The sequence below is a fragment of the Myotis lucifugus genome, unplaced genomic scaffold (assembly GCF_000147115.1).
Source record: "Myotis lucifugus unplaced genomic scaffold, Myoluc2.0 scaffold_849, whole genome shotgun sequence".
Lineage (NCBI taxonomy): Eukaryota > Metazoa > Chordata > Mammalia > Chiroptera > Vespertilionidae > Myotis > Myotis lucifugus.
The window spans coordinates 1-19813 of NW_005871897.1; the positions used below are offsets into that span (position 1 = coordinate 1).

Below are 19813 nucleotides of genomic sequence, written 5' to 3' on the forward strand. Positions count from 1 at the left end.
AAATAAAGTTTTATTGGAACACAGCCATGCTTTCATGTACGAGTGTCCAGGGCTGCCTCTATGCTACACCAGCAGAGCTGAGCAGTTGCAACAGGAACCATCCGAGTTGCAGAGACAAAAACATTTACTACCTGGCCCTTCACAGAGGTTTGTCAACCCGTGTGAGAAAAGGCCTGGTGTGGTGGCTGCCTCCCTACCTCCACCTCTCAGGCCCAAGGAGAAACCCAGGGAGGTCACTGATACAAGCGTGCTCAAGAATGGCACTGAGGCTGTGGCCAGGCCATGAAGCAGGAGACTGGTCGTACGACATCAGCCCACAAGCGAGCAGCCCTTGGGGATCACTTAGTTTTACACCAGTGCCTCCCTTCGGAGCACGGCGTTCGACTGTGAAGGTGATCACAACCACACAGGGGCTTTGACACACTGGGCCCTTCAGGAGCTGCTAAAATCACAGATCTAATTATTCCCACACTCTACTTTGCCAAGAGCAGTGCTCTTAGAACTGCCTGCCACTTTAAGACACTCAAGTTTCTCTTTTCTTTCCTGTCCCTTTTAGTTACTGGTGCACTAAGACCAGGCTGGTCTAACACCATCCCTCCTGCCACGGTTGGGAGAATGAGGCCTAACTAAAGGCCGGTGTAAGCATGTCAGGTGGGTGAACCTGCAACAACTTTCAACTGTCCACACAGCATTCTGTCACCCACGCTGGGGATGGTGGCTGGGAGGTGACATGATGCCACCTTATTGGTTGCTCTTCTAGCTTTCCTTACCTGGCTCTGACTGAGTCCCAGTCTAACACCAACTTGGCAAGCTGTTTCCTCTGTTTTTGGATGTTGGGAATATCCACCTAGAAAAAAACATACCTCACACCAATTGGGATGAGCTTTGGGTTTCTGGTTTAACATTTAAAAGTGCAGTATTTATTTACGAACTAGAGGCCCGGTGCACGGAATTCATGCACGAGTAAGGTCCCTAGGCCTGGCCAGCCATCAGGGCCGGCCAGGGCCTCCCTACCCTGGCTGCCGCCCCCTGGTGGTCAGCACATGTCACAGCGAGCAACAGAACTCCTGGTTTCTCTTTGGCAAAGGATTATGAACCATCAATTCACTCCCTGAATTTCCAAAAAGAAGTGCATGTCAATGGCACTGATTATTGTTAAAGTTGCAGACACAAGAGAACTACTTGCTGCCCAGCCCGCACCAAAGCACCCACCTCTGCTATGCCACACAGGGGGTCCACAATCTCCTTCTCAACAAAGACCTCGTGCTGAGAGAGTTCGAGAGCCAGCTGATTCTCGGCATCTCCACACGTCTCCAGCATCCTCCTAAGAAACAAGATGCCCCAAGAACAAACTCGTGTTCACTGAATCAGGCACCTAGTTAGCACAGCCAGTTCTGCCCTCCATATGACGGAACACACGATGGCTGCCATGGACACCCCCCACCCATCCACTTTTATTGACCCACTGGGCCCCTGGCTCTTTCTCAAAGCAGTGCCTCTTACCCCAGGAGAGAGTCCTCTAGCTGTGTCGATGCCTCTTGCATGTTCTGAGCGAGAGCTGTCAGAGGGAGCTTTTTCTGGAAGGCAAAAGACAGTGCGTTTTTTTCGTTACCCATTCTAGGTTACCTGCTTCAGATCATTTCACTTGTTTCTCCTCCGGATACACAGGTAGGAGCCAGCTTGGCTCTGGTCTCAAAGGTATGAGTGGTGTGACTTAAGCTCGGCGTTAGTTTCCCGTGCCTGGACTATAGGGATGAGAATGGGGCGAGGTCCCAGGGCTGAGGCTGCCCTAAGGAGGGATTCAACACCAAGTACTCAGCACGCGTTCAGTCCTCAGTAAATGGCAGCTGCCATGTTGCTGTTGCTGTACTATTATTAATTGATCAAGTACACACTATGTCCCAGGCACTAGACATAGAGTTACTTTGATTATCACAACAAATAAATGCAGTAAGCTGCTCAATTTCAAAAACTTTTGCTAGAACAAGCATTCTTAAACTGGCTGTTAATTTGGCTGTAATAATAAAGATTTAGCTTTAGTTACATGTCTAAAACTATCTAGCCGAATTTCCAAATAAACTTTTTTAGGGTTTTAAGCACAAAGCCTCCTCTTTTCTTATCAGATTTGTTTTTCAGCTGAAAACGGCCATAAGAATCATCTGATTAATGTTCTAATTGCACAGCCAAGGAAGCAGGAGGTGGGGAGGTGAGATGGAATGGCCAGGCACCCAGGTGAGGGATGGCAGAGCCAGACCCCAGTGCCAGTGGCCTGAGTCCCGGGTTTGGATTTTCCACCACTGGCTGATAGCTCATCTCAGAATACGAGTAAGAGAGGAGGGGAAAGTAACAAGTGGGGGGGCTACACCACTGTAATCTGCTCACAGAAGGTACTGCCCGTTACAGTGCTCCACGTCACTCTGCCTTCCCACTAGAAAGGGCACGCACAGCAGACCAGGCTCCCCTCACTAGGGCACTGTGGCTTGACCTCAGCATGTCCCTCTCTTTCCTGCCTTCACAGGGCTCCACCTGACACACTCACAACGTGTTTGCTTGTATTGTACAGAGTCTCTCTGGGAGGCTGTATAAGGAATACCGGTGGCTCTAGAGAGGGAATGGTACCAGGAAAACAGGCTGGGAAGGTCTCACTGTATCTTCTTGGGTATATTCTAGATTTTGACCATGTAAATGGATAGCCTGTTGAAATGTAAAAGTAACCACAAGTACGTTTATCCCTCTGCCTTCCTCCCAAGTTATTTTCAAACAAGTAGTAGGCTTCGCCTGCCCCACTGCTGTCTCCACACTTCTAGACTAGGAAGACCCCTGAAAACGGGAGCCTGCTTTATCGCAACAGAGGAAAAGTTGCACAGTTCAGTCCTGCTGCCTTCCAAGGGCATTTCACACAGGTAACCGTGATGATCAAGAGAAACACACTTGGCGCAGCCCCGGAGCTCTCGGGCCTTTGGGGGAGGTCAGAAAGAGGAGTCTGTCTGTTGAGCATCACCCCAGCTCTCAGTGCCAACAGCCTGTGGCTCCCCTGCCGACCCCAAAGCCACAACAACCCTGTCTCCTGATGTGCAAGCATTAGGACATTCTGCTTATTTGACACATGAGCTCATTGATGAAGATGCGGTCCACCAACATCTAACTCCTCCATGGAGAGGTGAGGCCTAGGGCTTCAGTGAAAAAGCCTCACGTCGTGGTCTATAAAAGGCATGCCAACTGCACAAAGAGAAGCAATTCCAGATCGATACGACCCGCAATATAAGCTCTGCCGTGTCAATGGCTCGGGCTGAGGCCACTGCCCTGTCTCCCCTCAATTCTTTCCTCTTCACATGTGTAGGAGTTACTGGTGGGGCTTGTGGGATTTCCTCCCGTCTCTCCTAGAGCCTTAGAGACTGCTGTGACTTTCTCCCTATTATATGGCCTCTTCTGGTCACCCCTCTTCTATCATTTCCATGGTGACGCCTCTTCCCACATGCAGAGTGAAGACTTCCTCAGAGGCCAGTCTCGGGCACTTTTGTTTGAGATTGGGAAAGGAAGCTTAAAGCATTAGGTTTTAAAAATGAGGGCCAGGCACCCTTGCCCCTGCTCCCTGGAATATGCCCATCACCTGCCATTCATTTCCCTTCTGTAAAGCCAGGATACCACCTCCTCCAGGAAGCCCACCTGACTACCCCTCTCCTCCTCTGGTGCCCATTCTTGGGCCTCCCATAATACCCTGTGCATATTTTATTTAGCATGTTGCTTTATAGTCATCCATTTGTGTGTATCTCCCCCACTAGGCTGTGGGCACCTTCGGGGTGGAGATGGCCTGTTACTCATCCAGCATTTGCACATGGTATGTCTTGTTCCTTCTGTGTCTGCTTTGAGGCACAGCCCTGCTGTCACATATACTCATTAGACACAAATAAACATTTATCAAACACCGAACTGTGTGGACAATGCATACAGCATGAAGGAAAGGAAACAGAGACAATGGGACTGATAAGGGGAAATTCAATCTTATTAGCAAGGGCGTAAGTCATGCTAAAAGCTTAGACCTTAACCCGAAAAGGCAGCATGTCCCTGGCAGGCGCTGCTGGCACTGGGGCACCTTCAAGTGTAGAACTATCCCTTCAGACACTGCAGATGTTGGGCGCTTTGGTTGCCTACCCTCCAAATGCCGGTAGTGTACCTCAGTCCCTATGGCAACCAAAAATGTTTCTACACATTTCCAAATATCCCAGGAGTATAGTCTGGTCCCTGTGGAGAACAACTAAATGAAGTTTTTTTTGTGTTTTGTTTTGTTTTTGGTCTCTTTGTTTTAAGGCAGGAGGGTGGCAGGGTTAATCTGTATTTCAGGAAAACAAATCTGGTGACCAGGTTGAAGACAGTCTGGAAAAGAGGGTGATCAGGGCAGGCAATGCCACTCCGGAGGTGCCTGTGGCAGTCCAGGTCTCGCCTGGGAGCCAAGTGGCGGAGTGGGAGGAGAGGGGAGGGGAGGAAGTCAAACAACACTCAGAGAATCACAAGATATGCTCACTGAGCCGCTCCAGGACACTGAGGGCAAACTGAAAGGGACGCAAGATAACCCCGCAATTTCTAGCTTGTGGAACTGGGGCCTAGAATTTGAGTCAGCACAGAACTGGTTATGCATGCCAGAACAGACAGCGAGGGGAGGGAGCTTTCTACTTGGTTGAAAGTGGTTTAGAAGTCCCTGTATACAGACATTAGTTAGAAGCCATGAGACTAGAGGAAGTGGTCCAAAGCACGTAACTGTGAGACTGAGAAGGACAGACCTCAGAAAACAGTATTAAAAGGGCAAACAGAGCAGAAGTCGTGGCAAGAGAAGGAGGAGTGGCAGGGGCTGATTCTGAAGAACGAGACCTGCGGCAGGCACTCCTGGGATTGCAGGTGTTTGCAAACTTCCACTCCTTGACATACACACTGCAGAGTGCTTGGTGCTATGCACGCGAGGAATGACCCAGTTGTCAAAATGCCCCATAAACACCTGTAGGTAATGTAAAAGAAAGCGGCACAGCTCACCTGCGTTCCAGCTCTTCCTTTTGAGACACCGGGTGACAAACAAAACAACAGCAAAAAGAAGGTTTCTCACCCCATCAAGACAACCACTGGAAGCCCTGGCCAATGTGGCTCAGTTGGTTGGACATTGTCTGGTGCACTGAGAGATTGCCAGCTTGATTCCCAGTCAGGGCACAAGCCTGGGTTGTGAGCTCGATCCCCAATAGAGGGTGTGCAGAAGGCAGCCAATTGATGTTTCTCTCTCTCTCTCTCTCATCAATAAAAAAAACATAATTTTCTAAAAAAAGACAACTACAACTACAGTAGAGAGATGCTTTCTACTCCAGGTGGACACACACAGGAGAGCGAACCCAGGGAAGCAGCGGACAGCCAACCTGCAACTAGGAGGGGTGTCCACTAGGGGTCAAGCGGACACTGAAGGGAGAAATGAGAGAAGGAAAGACACTGGGCTTGTGGCTTCATCACTGAAATGCTAGCTCGGAAGCCAATAAACTCTACTTTCTAAGTGAATTTCAGACAAGCCTTCACCTTTTGCCATTAAAGGATTCCTAACTGACAAATCCATTCTCTAATCCATGACAAATGGCTCCAGTCAAAAGCACTGGAGTGGGCAGGGCTTTCAGCCTCAATGATATCCTAAGCTCAAAAGAATGTGTGGGCGGGCAGGTGTTGTGAGCATGGACGTGAGATAAGGTACAAATCTGCAGGCAAAGCTGATGTTGCCTGGGGAATCCAGCCAGTCAAAGGAGAAAGCCCCTCAAAGAGACAAGAACTGAGAGCGGAGTCGCATCTGCTACTCACGTGTCTCTTGTCGGCGTCTGTGCCATGCTGGCCCTGGAAGCACGCCGTCAGGCGCTTGTGAGAGTGGTGGCACATTGACCGCACCGCATCCAGGCGCCGTTCGATCTGGCAAAACAGAGACAAATGGGCCATGTGCAGGGCTGAAGAACAAACTCAGCCTCTTCCTTATGTGGCGCCGGCACTAGGCAGGGAAGCACCCTGCAGTCAGATTTGTTGGCTCCTGGTAAAGATGCGAATGGTTCCTGTCCACTGACACCAGTAACTGTGGGACGTGGGGAACTGTCCTGTGAATGACAGGATGTGTGGCATCATCTCTGGCCTCTATGTACTGGATGTCAGTAGTTGTGACAACCAAAACTGTCTCCAGAAAATGTCCAATAACCCCTCAGAGAGCAAAGTCACCTCTGGGTGAGACCCACTGACCTCCCTCATTCTGAGGGCTTTAGATCCCCGAGATGCTGAATCTAAACCTGCCACAGAAAGAGCAGTGGGAGTGATGGCACACGCCACAGCACCAGGAATGGGCCAGGTCCAACCTCCAGCGCAGACCAGGCCCACTGCGGGGAGGGAGAAGCCGCAGGGCCCTCAGCAGCTCTCCTGCACATGACAATGTGGCCACCCACACAGCAAGCAGAAGAGACACAGCAAATGTCCACACTTTAACTTCAGGGTCCGTGTTTTCAAAACTATTCCTTATTGTGCGTGGGGTGGGTTTTTGTCTTTATTTTTGAAATAAGCCTCTAAAGCAGAATGGCAGCCAGTAGTAAGAAACACTGACTTAAGGGACCCCCGCATCATGACTCGCTTCCCAAAATATTACTGCTGGGATATGGCCATTTATGGCAAAGGAGCTGCTTTTTACAGGAAGGAATGCCAAAAATGTGTATTCTGATGACTCACTAAGAATGAACAGGCCCTTAGGGATGCTTTCTATTTTAAAGAAAAATCAACAAATTCAAAGCAGAATACACTTTTGCCCAAACATTTTACCCAATGAGGAGGCTCTGTGCCCCTTTCCCTAAGGCCCTCACGCACGGAGCAGCTTTCGTCCACAGGCAAGCCCGGTGGGTCACCAGGGCCCCGGTCTGGCAGGCACGTTTATATTTAGCAGCAGATGCCGCCTCAGCTTCCCCAAAGCTTACAAATGGCCAGATTTTAAAACAGAAAACTAATACACACGCTTCACTTGCCACAAACGCCTGGGGGAAACCCCCCAAAAAACTCCATTTCATTCTGACTCCCATTTGCACTAGAATGTACAGTCGGTGGGGACAAGGCTGTGGCCTGTTCTGCTCACGCCATATCCCAAGTACCTGGAGCGCGTCTGGCACACAAATGGAAGGTGCTCACTCACTATCCGTTGAACGGACACGTATCTATTGAGTCCCTGTGCAGGGCATTAGAAAAAGAGCAGTACATACATGGTGGCTCCTGCCTCCTGGGAATCACAGTTGCCACAGGAAACAACATGCAAGCTAAATAAACAGGCAGCCTCTTAAACAGCTCTCACGGAGACCCAAGAAAGGATGCAGGGCAGCGATTTTCCACCGGTGTGCCACGGCAAGAATTTTTCAAACATGCAATACCAGGAGTCCTGACCTCTTTTCCCTTAGATCGTCAATGAAAAAAAATGACAACAGCCATCCAGTGTGAATGAATCAAAGGTATACCTATTTTTTGTCAGATGGGCAAAAAATGTAATTTTTTTTTTTTTTTGGTGTGCCGCATGATTGTAATTAGTTTATGTGCGCCATGACATGAAAAAGGCTGAAAATCGCTGACGTAGGGGGACACAGAGCAAGTTAAGGGAAATTTCACACCAGAAACAAAATCATCTCTGGCCTGCAACAGTGGGAACAAAACGACACACCACCCTTCAGCAGGGCCATGTGCCGGGCTCCGCGCTCCACCCCATGCTCTCCCAGGGTTAACTATGAGACGGATACAGCGATCACCCGCCTTTCAGAGAACTGGAAACTGAGGCATGGGGTGGTTAAGTAAATCCCCGAGGCCGCAGAGCTAGGCAGGGGCAAACCTGGAGTTCGAATCCAAGTAGCTGGACACCGAACTCCACACCTTTAAGACTATTCTCCCTCTCTACACTCAAAAACAACAGAAATCAAAAAACATCTGCAGCAATTATGGCGGACAAGGTTATCTGTGTCAAAGTAAGGAGTTCCTAGAAACTGGCAACCTCTTCAGCCCAGCAGATGTTTGGGCAAAGGGACAAGAACAGATGGCTGCTGCCTGCGCTCCAGGGCAAGGGGCCGCTGGCCTCATCTCAGGGCTCCAAGGATTAAGTGAGGTAATGTATGCCACTGAGGTGGGGGTGGGCGGGAGAATACTGACATTTATGAAAATGAGTGTGGTTAAAGCTTACCTGGACCAAACAATACTTCTGAATGTCTGAAAATGAGTTAGAAATATATGACAAATAAAACATTGGGAAAATATTAAGACTATAATTCTTTAATAAATCTTGGGGGGGAGGGGGCTTCTAATCCTTAATGAAAACTTCCAGTCCTCCAAAAATAAAAAAAATAAAGAAACGAAACTGTGCTCTTAAAATATTCTACTGCAAACGGCTGTCATAATTAGGACGTTGCGGCCTGATGTGGTAGAAGCAGCATTTTTTAAAAAATTATGCGCCTTCCCTGCACAGGGAGAGAGTCACCGGGGGGCAGGCCTTTGGTCCTCAGGGACGCCCCGGAGCAGACGGCAGATTACAGAAATGAGACGCAAGGAGGCAGGTGAGGAGGGCTCTGTCCTTCCTGAAGTATCTGGTGTGGGTGGGGATGGAGTAGGGCAGGGTGAAGTGATATGTATCAAGGGTCCAGGGCCTTCAACCCACCCCTGAAGTTAGGGAGACCATTGAGAGATGGAGGGGAGCGGACCTGGCTCAGGCCCTGGGCAGCAACGCCTCTCCCTACGAAGAGGAAAGAAAGTTTGAGCTAATGACTTGAGGCCACACCCTACGCCTCATGGTGATTCTGACACATCCAGTCACCTGCCACTGAGACCCTAAGTCCCACAGGGCCCAACTCAACTCAGTCGGGGAGCCAGATTGTAAGAGGGCGCAAGGAGTCAAAACTCTAGGCCCTGGCTGGTTTGGCTCAGTGGATAGAGCGTCAGCCTGTGGACTGATGGGTCCTAGTTTCCATTCTGGTCAAGGGCACATGCCTGGGTTGCGGGCTCAGTCCCCAGTGGGGGGTGTGCAGGAGGCAGCCAATCAATGATTCTCTCTCATCACTGATGTTTCTATCTCTCTCTCCCTCTCCCTTCCTCTCTGAAATAAATAAAAAATAAAAAAACTCTAGGATGAGCCCTGGCCACATGTGTAGTTCAGTGGTTAGAGTGTCTGCCTGCATACCGAAGGTCAACAGCACATACCTGGGATGCAGATTCGATCCCCATCCCCAGGTGGAGTATGTGTGGGAGGCAACCAATTGATGTATCTCTCTTACATTGCTGTTTCTCTCTCTCCCTCCTCCCTCCCTTCCACTCTCTCTAAAAAAAATCAATGGAAAAAAATATCCTTGGGTGAGGTTTAACCAAAACAAACAAAAAACCCCACACAACTCTAGGCTGAAGCCAGTGGGGCCTCTGCTGCAGCTGGCAGGGCCTCTCCCATCAAAGGCCTCATCACAGCAGCAAACTCCAGCCCCTCGACCTGCCCAGGACCTGTGACCGGGCCCCCACCCCCACTCCAACACCTGGCGCTAGAAAGCAGGGCCAGCCCCTGTGAACAACACAGCGTGACCAGTTTCACATCTCTTTATCACCATGCAACTCAACGGCCGTTCTTTCCTGCTCAAACCATGCTAACCAATGTCATTCTGCTTTAGGCTTAAAAAAACCCCCATAAGCTTCAGCTCTCACCTATGGATTCTTTTTTTAACATGCCTTTAAATAGGACATTTTAAAAATACTTAATTTAGTTACCTGTAGCAGATCTTCACTGAGGACTTCTGTTTTCTCAGCTCTGTAGGGAAAATTAAAGTTCAGAGTTAGAGATCCAGAAATGAAAAGCAACTCAGGACAATTAATAATTATTACCCCAGAATTTAAAACAAAACAGGCAGACATGAATGTAACAAGTGGAGAAATTCTACCAATTTTTACATCAGAGGACAACTTAAGCAAAACCTGTTGTTTTTTTACTATAATCTAAGTGCCATTTGGACTCCTGACTCAAATAGTGATTTAAACCAAGCCATTTAACAAACCTACCAATTCTCTTGGAAATAAACAAGGACATTTCTAAAAGAAAGGAAAAAGTCTGTTGCAGTCCTCAATATTGAGGAGTGGCAGAGAAAGGGAAGGCAATGAACCAGGAATCTGAGCCTTTGTATAAGATACATTGCAGAATGGAAGTGCTTATCTTGCCCAGGAACTATTGCAAGAAAAGGAAAAGCCATGAACCCAGAAAGTGAATGGAATCCACTAAAATGACCTCAAAACATTGCCGGCCCAAAAGAGCACCAGCTGCCACCAGTATGGTGGTGCACACCCCCAGCCTACGCGGAAAACCGAGACTGCCACAGAGGTCTCCAATACCCGCTGCCACAGCAGTGCCCACTGACTTGGATGGCCACGGGAGTGGCTCCCGCACCAGTTTCTGCAAGAAACCGAACTCTGATCTGACTCCAGTATCTCCCAGGTCTAGAGGAGCAGGGCCTGCAGCAGGGCAAGGCCCTGGCTCCCGAGGAGGCCAACCCTCAGCTCTCTGAACAGGTCCTGCAAGCAGCAGACCAAAATATGCCAGCCTAGAACTCACTTAGCATGCAGGGGGCCAGGCATTGCTGAGGTGCCAAACACAGGTAGTCAAGCCAGTTAGGAAAGTGGAGGCCAGGACTCAGCTGGCCTATGAGCTCAAGGAACCAGTCTCAAAAAGAACCCCAGCAGTCAACTAACAAGGACAAACCTGGCATGAGACCGCCGCAGCTTCCCGCCGTGCGCCTGCGCCCCCTAGCCTCTCCCTGTCTCTAGCAAAGCACCTCCAGGGACTGTGGGACTGGGACAGTGTCTTCTCTGGCCAACACCCAGGGACCTGAGCCGGGCCCTGCACACCTTGGCAGAACCTCTGCACCTCTGCCCTCTGCGAGGGTAAGTGTACACACAGGAAACTCCCAACTCCCATCAGCATACAATGGACCCTGAACAACAAGGGTTAGGAGCAGCAAATACTCCGACAGCCAGAAATGCACAGACAACTTTTCACTCTCCCAAAGCTCACTAACAGCCTACTCAACCAGAAGCCTTGCTGTAACAGCTAACACATACTTTGTATGTAATATGTATTGTATACTGTATTCTTATAATAAAGACAGAGAAAGAATATACACTTTTAGTATTTACTAGTATTAAAAAAGATCTTTAAATAAATGGGCCTGTGCAGTTCAAACCCGTGTTGTTCCAGGGTCAGCTGTATTCATAAGTTCAAAAGAAGAGATTCAGAGCAAGTATGTCCTCTTATGAAATGAACTTATTTTATATATTTATTTTTTAATATATTTTTATTGATTTCAGAGTGAGGAAGGGAGAGGGAGAGAGAGATGGAAACATCAATGATGAGAGAGAATCACTGATTGGCTGCAGCCTGCAGACCCCACCCTGGGGATGTAGCTTACAACACGGGCATGTGCCCTGACGGGGAATCGAACCGTGACTTCGATGCTCAACCACTGAGCCAGGCCAGGTGGGCTGAAATGAATTTATTTCAAAACTGTAACAAAAGAGGAGGGAAGCGTGTGTTACAATCCCAGTGTGGGATGTCAGCAGGAGTGTGCTGGGATTCGCATAGGATAACCACTGCGTGCAAATTTCCTAGCTCCTTGTTCAGGGGCCTCACAGTGGTAATTTGAAAAGAAAAATAAAAAACAATGCAAATAAGCACAAACAATACAAATCAGGGCTTTTGTGGGGTAGGAGGGGATTCAGATGTTAAAACATTTATGGGCACAGCACTGCAATAGCCACACGCACAAAAAAGCAAGTATTTAACTTCAGAAAAAAAACCCAGAAAGTCCATCAGAAAGATAATCATAGTACACTACTATGCTCACCTTCAAATAATTGATTCGCTGTGATAACGAATAGTAATAAATCCAAAAGTTGTAATGTAACTGTATTGGCAAGATAGGGAGCAGAAGCAGAGAGGAAGGTTACACAAGAACCCTAAACCATCATTTATCATAAGAGGTCAATAAATTATACCTAAACTTGATAACTCAAAGGGTAGCAGTTTACACATATTTATAAACATGAACGAGTAAATGCCGGAATAAACAGCTACAATGTGAAAGGAGTTGCCTCTTTGGTTGGGGAATCTCAACTAGGAGAGTGGGGTGTGTGGGGGAGAACTCACTCTACTTTGTGATAAGCCTTTTATGGTATTTGACTTTCTAAACTACACAGATACATAGTTTCAAATTTTTAAAAATAATGTTAGTTACATTTTCAAGTGACATGCTTGATCTGATTTTAAGTGAAGCATAATTCTACTTTAAAGCACTGGGTCCAACCGCCAACCTACAAAAGTACAACAGAACACATACCTCAGAGTATCCAAAACACAAGGCAAATCAGCATTATTTTCCCACTTACAAATTAACAACTGGACCCTTTGCTTTAAATTTAGAGGCCTTTTACCTCAAAAAGGTATCTGGAGGCTGAAAAATATATGAAAATGTGTACACGCTGTTCAAAAATAAATTTGCACTATGTCTCCTGCCTTTGTGGACACTGTATATTGCATTGATAAAATTTTAGAAAGATTTCCAATGCATCTTCTTAACCAGATTTTAGGGTTACTGAAATTATTTAAAATTACCTATAATCAGAAGAGATTACTTTTTCTCCCAGCTTTACTGAGGTATAATTGACAAACAAAACGATATCTATTTAAAGTATACAATGTGATGATTTATTTACACTGTGAAATGATTATCACAAACTCATCTGTCACCTCCTACAGTTACCCTTTTTGTTCCAGTTGTAAGAATGCTTAGTAAACTTCCAGTATATAATACACTATTACGAGCTGTGGTCACCATGCTGTACATTAGATCCCAGAACTTACTCATCTTACAATTGAAGGTTTGTATCCTTTGACCAACATCTCCCCGTTTCCCCCACTCCCTAGCCCATGGCAACTATGATTGTACTCTCTGTTTCAATGAATTCATTTTTATTTTTATTCCACATGTAAGTGAGATCATAGTTTTTGTCTGTGTCTGGCTTATTTCACTTGTATATGTCCTCCAGGTTCACCATGTTGTTGCAAATGACAGGATTCCTTCTTTCTCGTGGCTGAGTAATATTCCAGGATGTGTGCGTGTTCCATCTTTGTCCTTTCACACAATGGTAGGTCGTTTTCACATCTTGGCTATTGTGAATAATGCTGCATTGAACATACAAGTGCAGATATCTCTGAGATACTGATTTTATTTCCTTCAGATATATACCCAGAACTGAGATTGCTGGACCATAAATAAGGTAGTTCTATTTTTAATTTTTTGAGGAGCCTCCATACTGTTTTCCATGGTGGCTGTACCATTTACACCAACAGTGTAAAAGTGTTCTAATTTCTCCATATTCTACATTTGTTATTTCTTGTCTTTTTGATAACAGACATCCTAACAGGTGTGAGGTGATATTTCACAGTGGATTTTCATATACCTGTTAGCCATTTATATATCTTTTTTTGAAAAGTGTCTGCAATCATACACCCTTTAGAAAAATGTCTACAATCATGCCCTGCATAATGGCGTTTTGGTTAACAAGAGACAAAACACACACACACACACACACACACACACACACACACACACACCCCGGTACTCCCATAAGATTATAATGAAGCTAAGAATTCCCATTGCCTGCTGATGCTGTATCATCATGATGCTGTAGCCATTGCGACGTAGTTGCATAAAGCTTGCAAAAATCAACAAGGCTGTGGTGGAGATGGCAATAACTTAAACCTGGGTGTGGAAGAGGGTGACACAGAAGAGCTCGGAGAGGTGGTTCTGGAGGAACTGACTAATGAGGAGTTGTTGGAACTGAACAGGAATACAGCTGAAGAGGAGGCAAGAGAAAAGGAAACTGCAGAAGAAAAAGAACCCCAAGAAAAGTCACAGTGAAGGGTTCGATTCAGCAGATGTTTTGGCAGACCTCAACCAGCTCTTTAAAATGTTTTAAAAACATGAACCCCAACACTGAAAGGTTTTCATTCATAGAGAGGGAATGTTCATGGTACATTATCTTCTAACAAGCAAATCTATGATGAAAAAAAAGAAACAAACCAAGCAAAGCACCGTGGACCTACTTCTGAAAAGTGACACTGCCTGGCAGAGAGCCAGGGGCAGGTGCTTTGGGAGGTGCTCCAGAAGAAGGCATTGTTATCAAGATGACAGCTCCATGCGTTACCACACTGAACACTTCCAGTGGGCAGGAAGCGGAGGTGGAAGAGGTGATCCTGGCCCTGTGTAGGCCTAAGCTAATGTGTGTGTTTGTGTCTTCGGGGGTTTTTGTTGTTTTTTTTAAAAAATATTTTTATTGATTTCAGAGAGTAAGGGAGAGGGAGAGATAGAAACATCAATGATAACAGAGAATCATTGATCAGCTACCTCCTGCACGCCCCCCACTAGAGATAGAGACTGCAAGCTAGGCATGTGCTCTGACCGGGAATCAAACCGTGACCTCCTCCTGGTTCATAGGTCGATGCTTAGCCAGTGAGTCATGCTGACAGTGTCACAACCATTACATCATTGCCAAGACCAATTTCAAAAGGCTTCCCTGTTTTCTTCTAGGAGTTTTAGGGTTTCAGGTCTTACCTTTTACTCTTTAATCCATTCTGAGTTAATTTTTGTGAGTGGTATAAGGTAGGAGTTCAGTTTCATTCTTTTGCATGAAGATATCTATTTTTCCAACACCATTTCATTAAAGAGACCATCCTTTCCCTATTGCATATTCTTGGTGCCCTTGTCAATAGTTGACCATATATGTGTGGTTCTATTCTGTCCCATTGGTCTATATGTCTGTCTTTATGCCAGTACTGTACTGTTTTGATGACTACAGCTTCATAATATAGTTTGAAATCAGGAAGTGCGATGCCTTGTCCTTCTTGCTCAAGATTGTTTTGGCTCTTTAGTGTCTTTTGTGCTTCCATATGAATTTTAAGATCATTTTTCTATTTCTGTGAAATATGCCATTGGAATTCAATATAAATGGACTATATAAATCACTTCGAGTAGCATGGACATTTTAACAATATTCATTCTTCCAATTCATGAATATGAGACATCTAGGAAAGATTACTTTTAAGTGACAAATTATGATTCCAGAATAATTATGATTCCAGAATGTAATATAAATGGTTCCCTCCCGCAAAGATGTCCCCATTGGCCTGTCCAACTTCACCTTCATTTTAGAGAACCACCACCATGCCCACCTCACCCAATATATGGCCCAATGACCTGATCATCCTCATTACTGTCAGAGGCTCAACCCTTTCATGCTGAACTGGGTGTCCGTTCACCTTTACATGGAACTCTTACCTAAGGAAAGTCCACAGATTATTCAGAATACTGGCCCAGGTGCCCAACCGAAGAGCATGTACATTAGCCAAAGGAATTTGGTTCTTACTGAGATGTGTTATTTTTGATGTTTTTTTATAATTCATTAGTAAAGCAAGGGAGAACAATATATTCAATTTGTCGAGGCATCTAAAGACCAAAACAATAAAGTGGTAGTCAAAGTTATCCAACTAAAAAAATAATGCTTGCGCCTGCTCAGCATGGCTCAGAAGTTGAGTAAAGATCTACGAAACAGGAAGTCACGGTTCGATTCCTGGTCAGGGCACAGGCCTGGCTTGCGGGCCTGCGGGTTCCATCCCCAGTGTGGGGCGTGCAGGAGGCAGTCGATCAATGATTCTCTCTCATCATTGATGTTTCTATCTGTCTTTCCCTTTACCTTCCTCTCTAAAATCAATAAAAATATATTTTAAAAAATAATAATGATGATGCTTGCTACATAGGTTTTAAAGCAGACATTTCACTCACAGACCTAACATTTTATAGTGGGTTTTTTTGCTTTGTCAGAGCCTTCTTTGTGTCCAATGTTCTGTGCTTGGAAACACTCCACTTGAATGTTTCCTGTCTGTAACTGGGAAAACAATACAAGCAGGAAGGCAGGTCCCGCTCACCATTTTACTCTGGGGTTTGTTTTTTCCTATGCAAGTCACTGTGCAATTTCACTCGTCATTCAATTGAGGCTTAGGTCAGGCAGGATTTTTCATGTATTTATCACTTGTTGGTAAAGCCTAAGATTTCTCCTCATAATTCTCAAAACCTAAAAGCAGTGCTGTGCTGGCCTTAATATGTTCGCCTTTCCCTGGACTAGCTGTGGTAACGGCCCCCCTGCAGTCTCCTTTAACAGGATGTGACTCTCGGCCCACTCACCTGACCGGGAGAAAACAGGAACAGTCCCAATCTGAAGCAGTCCATCAGAAAATGCTTCAACTAGGAGACAGGGTCAAGGGAAAATTCCCAACTGGCCTGACAATTTGCATATCAATCTATAAATTAATTTCTAGAGGAGTTTCTGCCACCACTACGCTCAAATGCCAAACGCCACTATTATGAAGCGTCATTGTTTCTCACTATGCATTCAGAACACACACATTTCCATAAAGCATGGATTCCGGGAGCCAAGGGAATAGATGCTCAAGTCCACACCTTCTCATGCTGTGATCTTCTGAGCAGAGCGTCACTGACCTCCCCTCCACTAGCCGAGGAGTGAGGGCTAAGTTGGGCGTGGCCTCCCCCAGAGCCTTAGCTTAGCAACTGCCTGACACACAGTGTGTACTAAATAAATAAACACCGAATGAGTAAATAAAAAAGTAAATGACTGTCACACTGATATAATAAGGTTTGAAAATATTCTAGGTTTCAAAACATGTAGCAAGAAGAAAGTTCAATAACACTAGGCAGGGAAGCAGCCTGGTGGTAGCCTCGCTGGCAGGCCTGGTATGTGAGGCCGGTCTGGAAGCGTATTTTCTCTTCCTAGACATTCTGCCTCATGTTCGCGAAGCAGCTGCCAAAATGAGTGGGGGTGGCTGACTGATAATAAGAGTCCAATGTGGAGGCACAGCCCAGTGCTGGTGACAGTGGTGACACAGAGATCAGAAATTATGTCTGTCCTCCACCTCCCCATTTTTGTCCCCCCATGAGCCCCCCTAAATGCTGAAATATTACAATGATTGTTTTCCCTCTAATCCCTACTTATAAACAGATTTCAGGACAAGATCTGAATAAATACAATTGTCTATGCCAGGCATTAGCAAGACCACACAGTAAGCATTTCAGGCTTGCAGGCTACACGGTCTTCTGCCACAAGTACTCAGCTCCACTGTTGTAGCATGACAGCCACAGACACAAATAAATTAATGGACCTGGTGGTGTCCCAATACACTTTAGGGGCACGGAAACTTGCACTTACACAATTTTCATAAGTCATTAAATATTATTCTTCTTTTGATTTTCCCCAACCATTTAAGAATGCAAACACCACTCTGAGCCACTGCAGCCAGATTTGCCAAAGGCCACAGTGTGCCAACCTCTGATCTGGATACAAGTGGAGCGTGGTTCAGACTGGACATCATTCCTTTTCAACACTTCCCAACTCTTACGTTGAAAGGAGATTTCTGCGCTTTCCCAACCTGTTTCAGAAGTTGAGTGGCACTGGCATTTCAAGATGCCACAAAATTGCTCATTGTCAATCCTTACAGCCACCCTGAGGCCTTGGGACAGCTCGCCTTCCTACCACCCAGCATACTCTCCACCTAAGAGGGCAAACATGGGCCAACATACTAAACATCACCGGTCCTGAGATCACAGCACTGTATGCTGTGGGTTACAAATTCACAGATCATAGTTCTGTTGTCTTTTTTACTTACACATTCACTTAGACATACCAATTAATATTTTAAAAAAAGAAATGGGACATGGAGAGAACGTTTAACAAACTGATTTTAAATTCTGGCTAGCTGAAAATACTTAGCTGCATCTTTTATGAGTAACAAAAATTCTAGCCCATCTACTGAGGCACCTCAATATGACATAGGTCAACAGTACATGATCACTTCACGCAGTGAAATTACCGTGGCCAGACCGACAGCCAACCAGTGCACTTCATGCTGCTGGGAACCAGGCTACGTAGCACTGTCATCTCCTGTTACAGGTGTGTACAAAACCCACTTGAGCCTTGGCGCCCAGTGGGAAGGCACACGTTTCATTTCATAGTGAGCCAGGGTGAATTTGTCCTGTTTTATCTCAGTAGATTAGCTGTCTTAAATTTCTGGGGAGGAACCTGAAATCCATAGAATTGGATTTTAAAAATAAAGGATCCGCCCTAGCCGGTTTGGCTCAGTGAATAGAGCGTCGGCCTGCAGACTGGGGGGTCCCGGGTTCGATTCCGATCAAGGGCATGTACCTTGGTTGCGGGCACATCCCTAGTAGGGGGTGTGCAGGAGGCAGCTGATCGATGTTTCTCTCTCATCCATGTTTCTAACTATCCCTCTTCCTTCCCCTCTGCAAAAAATCAATAAAATATATTTAAAAAAATAAAATAAAATAAAGGATCCTCTGATAATAAATGAAGCAATTTGTTACATATTCCACAAAGTAGTTTTAAAAGTCTTAAAAGAGTTTAAAGAACTCTAATGAGATAGTATGGGAAAAGAAAAAAATTACCCCCATGCATAACACTGAAAAAGAAGGGGGGAGTATTTATCAGAAGGGAAAATGGTCCAATAGAAAATATTTTGATAACATGGGCAAAATACATCTAATAGTTCTATACTCTGAATTATTTCCTTAAATGATGGAATTTTGCCCACATATTGACAGCTTCTCTAAGGTAACAATTATTTTTTTATTTTAAACAATAATAAACTCTTATCAACCTACCTGACTGTCCATAATATTATTTGAACTCCAATCAGTGCCGAGGATGACCTGCTGTATGTCAGAATAAATGGAACTGAGTGTTACCGTTTTCCTACAAGTGTGAGCATATCCCTGAAGCTTTCTGTTTGGTCAGTTGGTTTTCCCCCAGCACATGAAATGGAACCTATTTGCTAGCCCTGCTGTAACCATGTGTTGTCTCAAAGCTCCACCAATAAACGATTCCTGCTTATGGCAAGTAAGAAGGAAACTTCGAGGCCACCAGCACACTGCGGGACTCCCCTCAATGGTCTTTCAAGGAACTTCCAAGTCCCTCTCTACCGACCCTGCTCTAGTCATGTTTAGTACCTGCTTGGATCTGGAGGCAGCTGAGTTTGAGATTTCCAAATTTATTTAAGCAAGCAAAAATATGTGAGAAATATTTTGCGAAGTATCACAATGAGGACAGTAGACACGGAGCTAAGACCTGGGAGCACGCGGAGGAGGGCCGTTTGCTGCCATGAGAGTGCAAGAGGCCCGGAGGAGCTGAAAAGCCCCACAAGAAAATCTAAAGCAAAAGTGCCAAAGGCAAGGCTACTGGGCGCCAGGGGCTCAGCTCTGGCCGCGCGGGGAGGCGCTCTGCATCTGCAGACAGGTTGTGCAGGCTCGCTTCCAACGCTTCCTCCTAAGTCAGCACACATGGACTTTAGATCTCAAAAAGAGTTGTTTAACACGTTAAGCGCCCAGCCTGTTTTGTCTTCCGGACGGAAAGTATAGTGTCAGTCACCAGTGACGGACTGGGCGCTTAACTTGTTAAAAAATGAATACTACCTGGACTCCCACCCAGAATGACTGAACAGAAACCTCTGGGGGCGGGGCCTGGCTTTTTAAAAGCTCCCCATTGCACTCCAAGTGCAGTCCCCACCGAGAACCCCCACACGGGAAGGTCAGAATACTGAGAGCTGCCAGGTGGCGGAGTGACTACCAGGACAGGGTAGGAAGAGGGCCCAGCAGTAAGTGGTGGGCAGCAGCAGATGGTCTGCCGG

The 19813-nt window shown here is 46.0% G+C and overlaps 1 protein-coding gene across 1 annotated transcript; it reads right to left on the reverse strand.

The window, feature by feature from the left end:
• Window positions 1–723: 723 nt before the first annotated feature.
• LOC102418534 (rho GTPase-activating protein 17) lies at window positions 724–9802 on the reverse strand. The gene is made up of 5 exons (XM_014448527.2): window positions 9766–9802; window positions 5824–5928; window positions 1504–1577; window positions 1213–1324; window positions 724–847 (listed from the first exon to the last, which is right to left on the reverse strand). Exons 2-5 carry the CDS (start codon window positions 5896–5898, stop codon window positions 767–769), a joined length of 342 nt encoding a protein of 113 aa, XP_014304013.1. The 5' UTR covers window positions 5899–5928; window positions 9766–9802; the 3' UTR covers window positions 724–766.
• Between the last annotated feature and the right edge of the window lie 10011 nt (window positions 9803–19813).

Coding starts and splice junctions, on each gene's coding strand:
- LOC102418534 (XM_014448527.2), bottom strand. CDS start 5,898: ATGTGCCACCACTCTCACAAGCGCCTGACGGCGTGCTTCCAGGGCCAG. Junction 1,578..5,823: donor CAGACGCCGACAAGAGACAC/GTGAGTAGCAGA, acceptor TTTGCCTTCCAG/AAAAAGCTCCCTCTGACAGC. Junction 848..1,212: donor CCCTGTGTGGCATAGCAGAG/GTGGGTGCTTTG, acceptor GTTTTTTTCTAG/GTGGATATTCCCAACATCCA.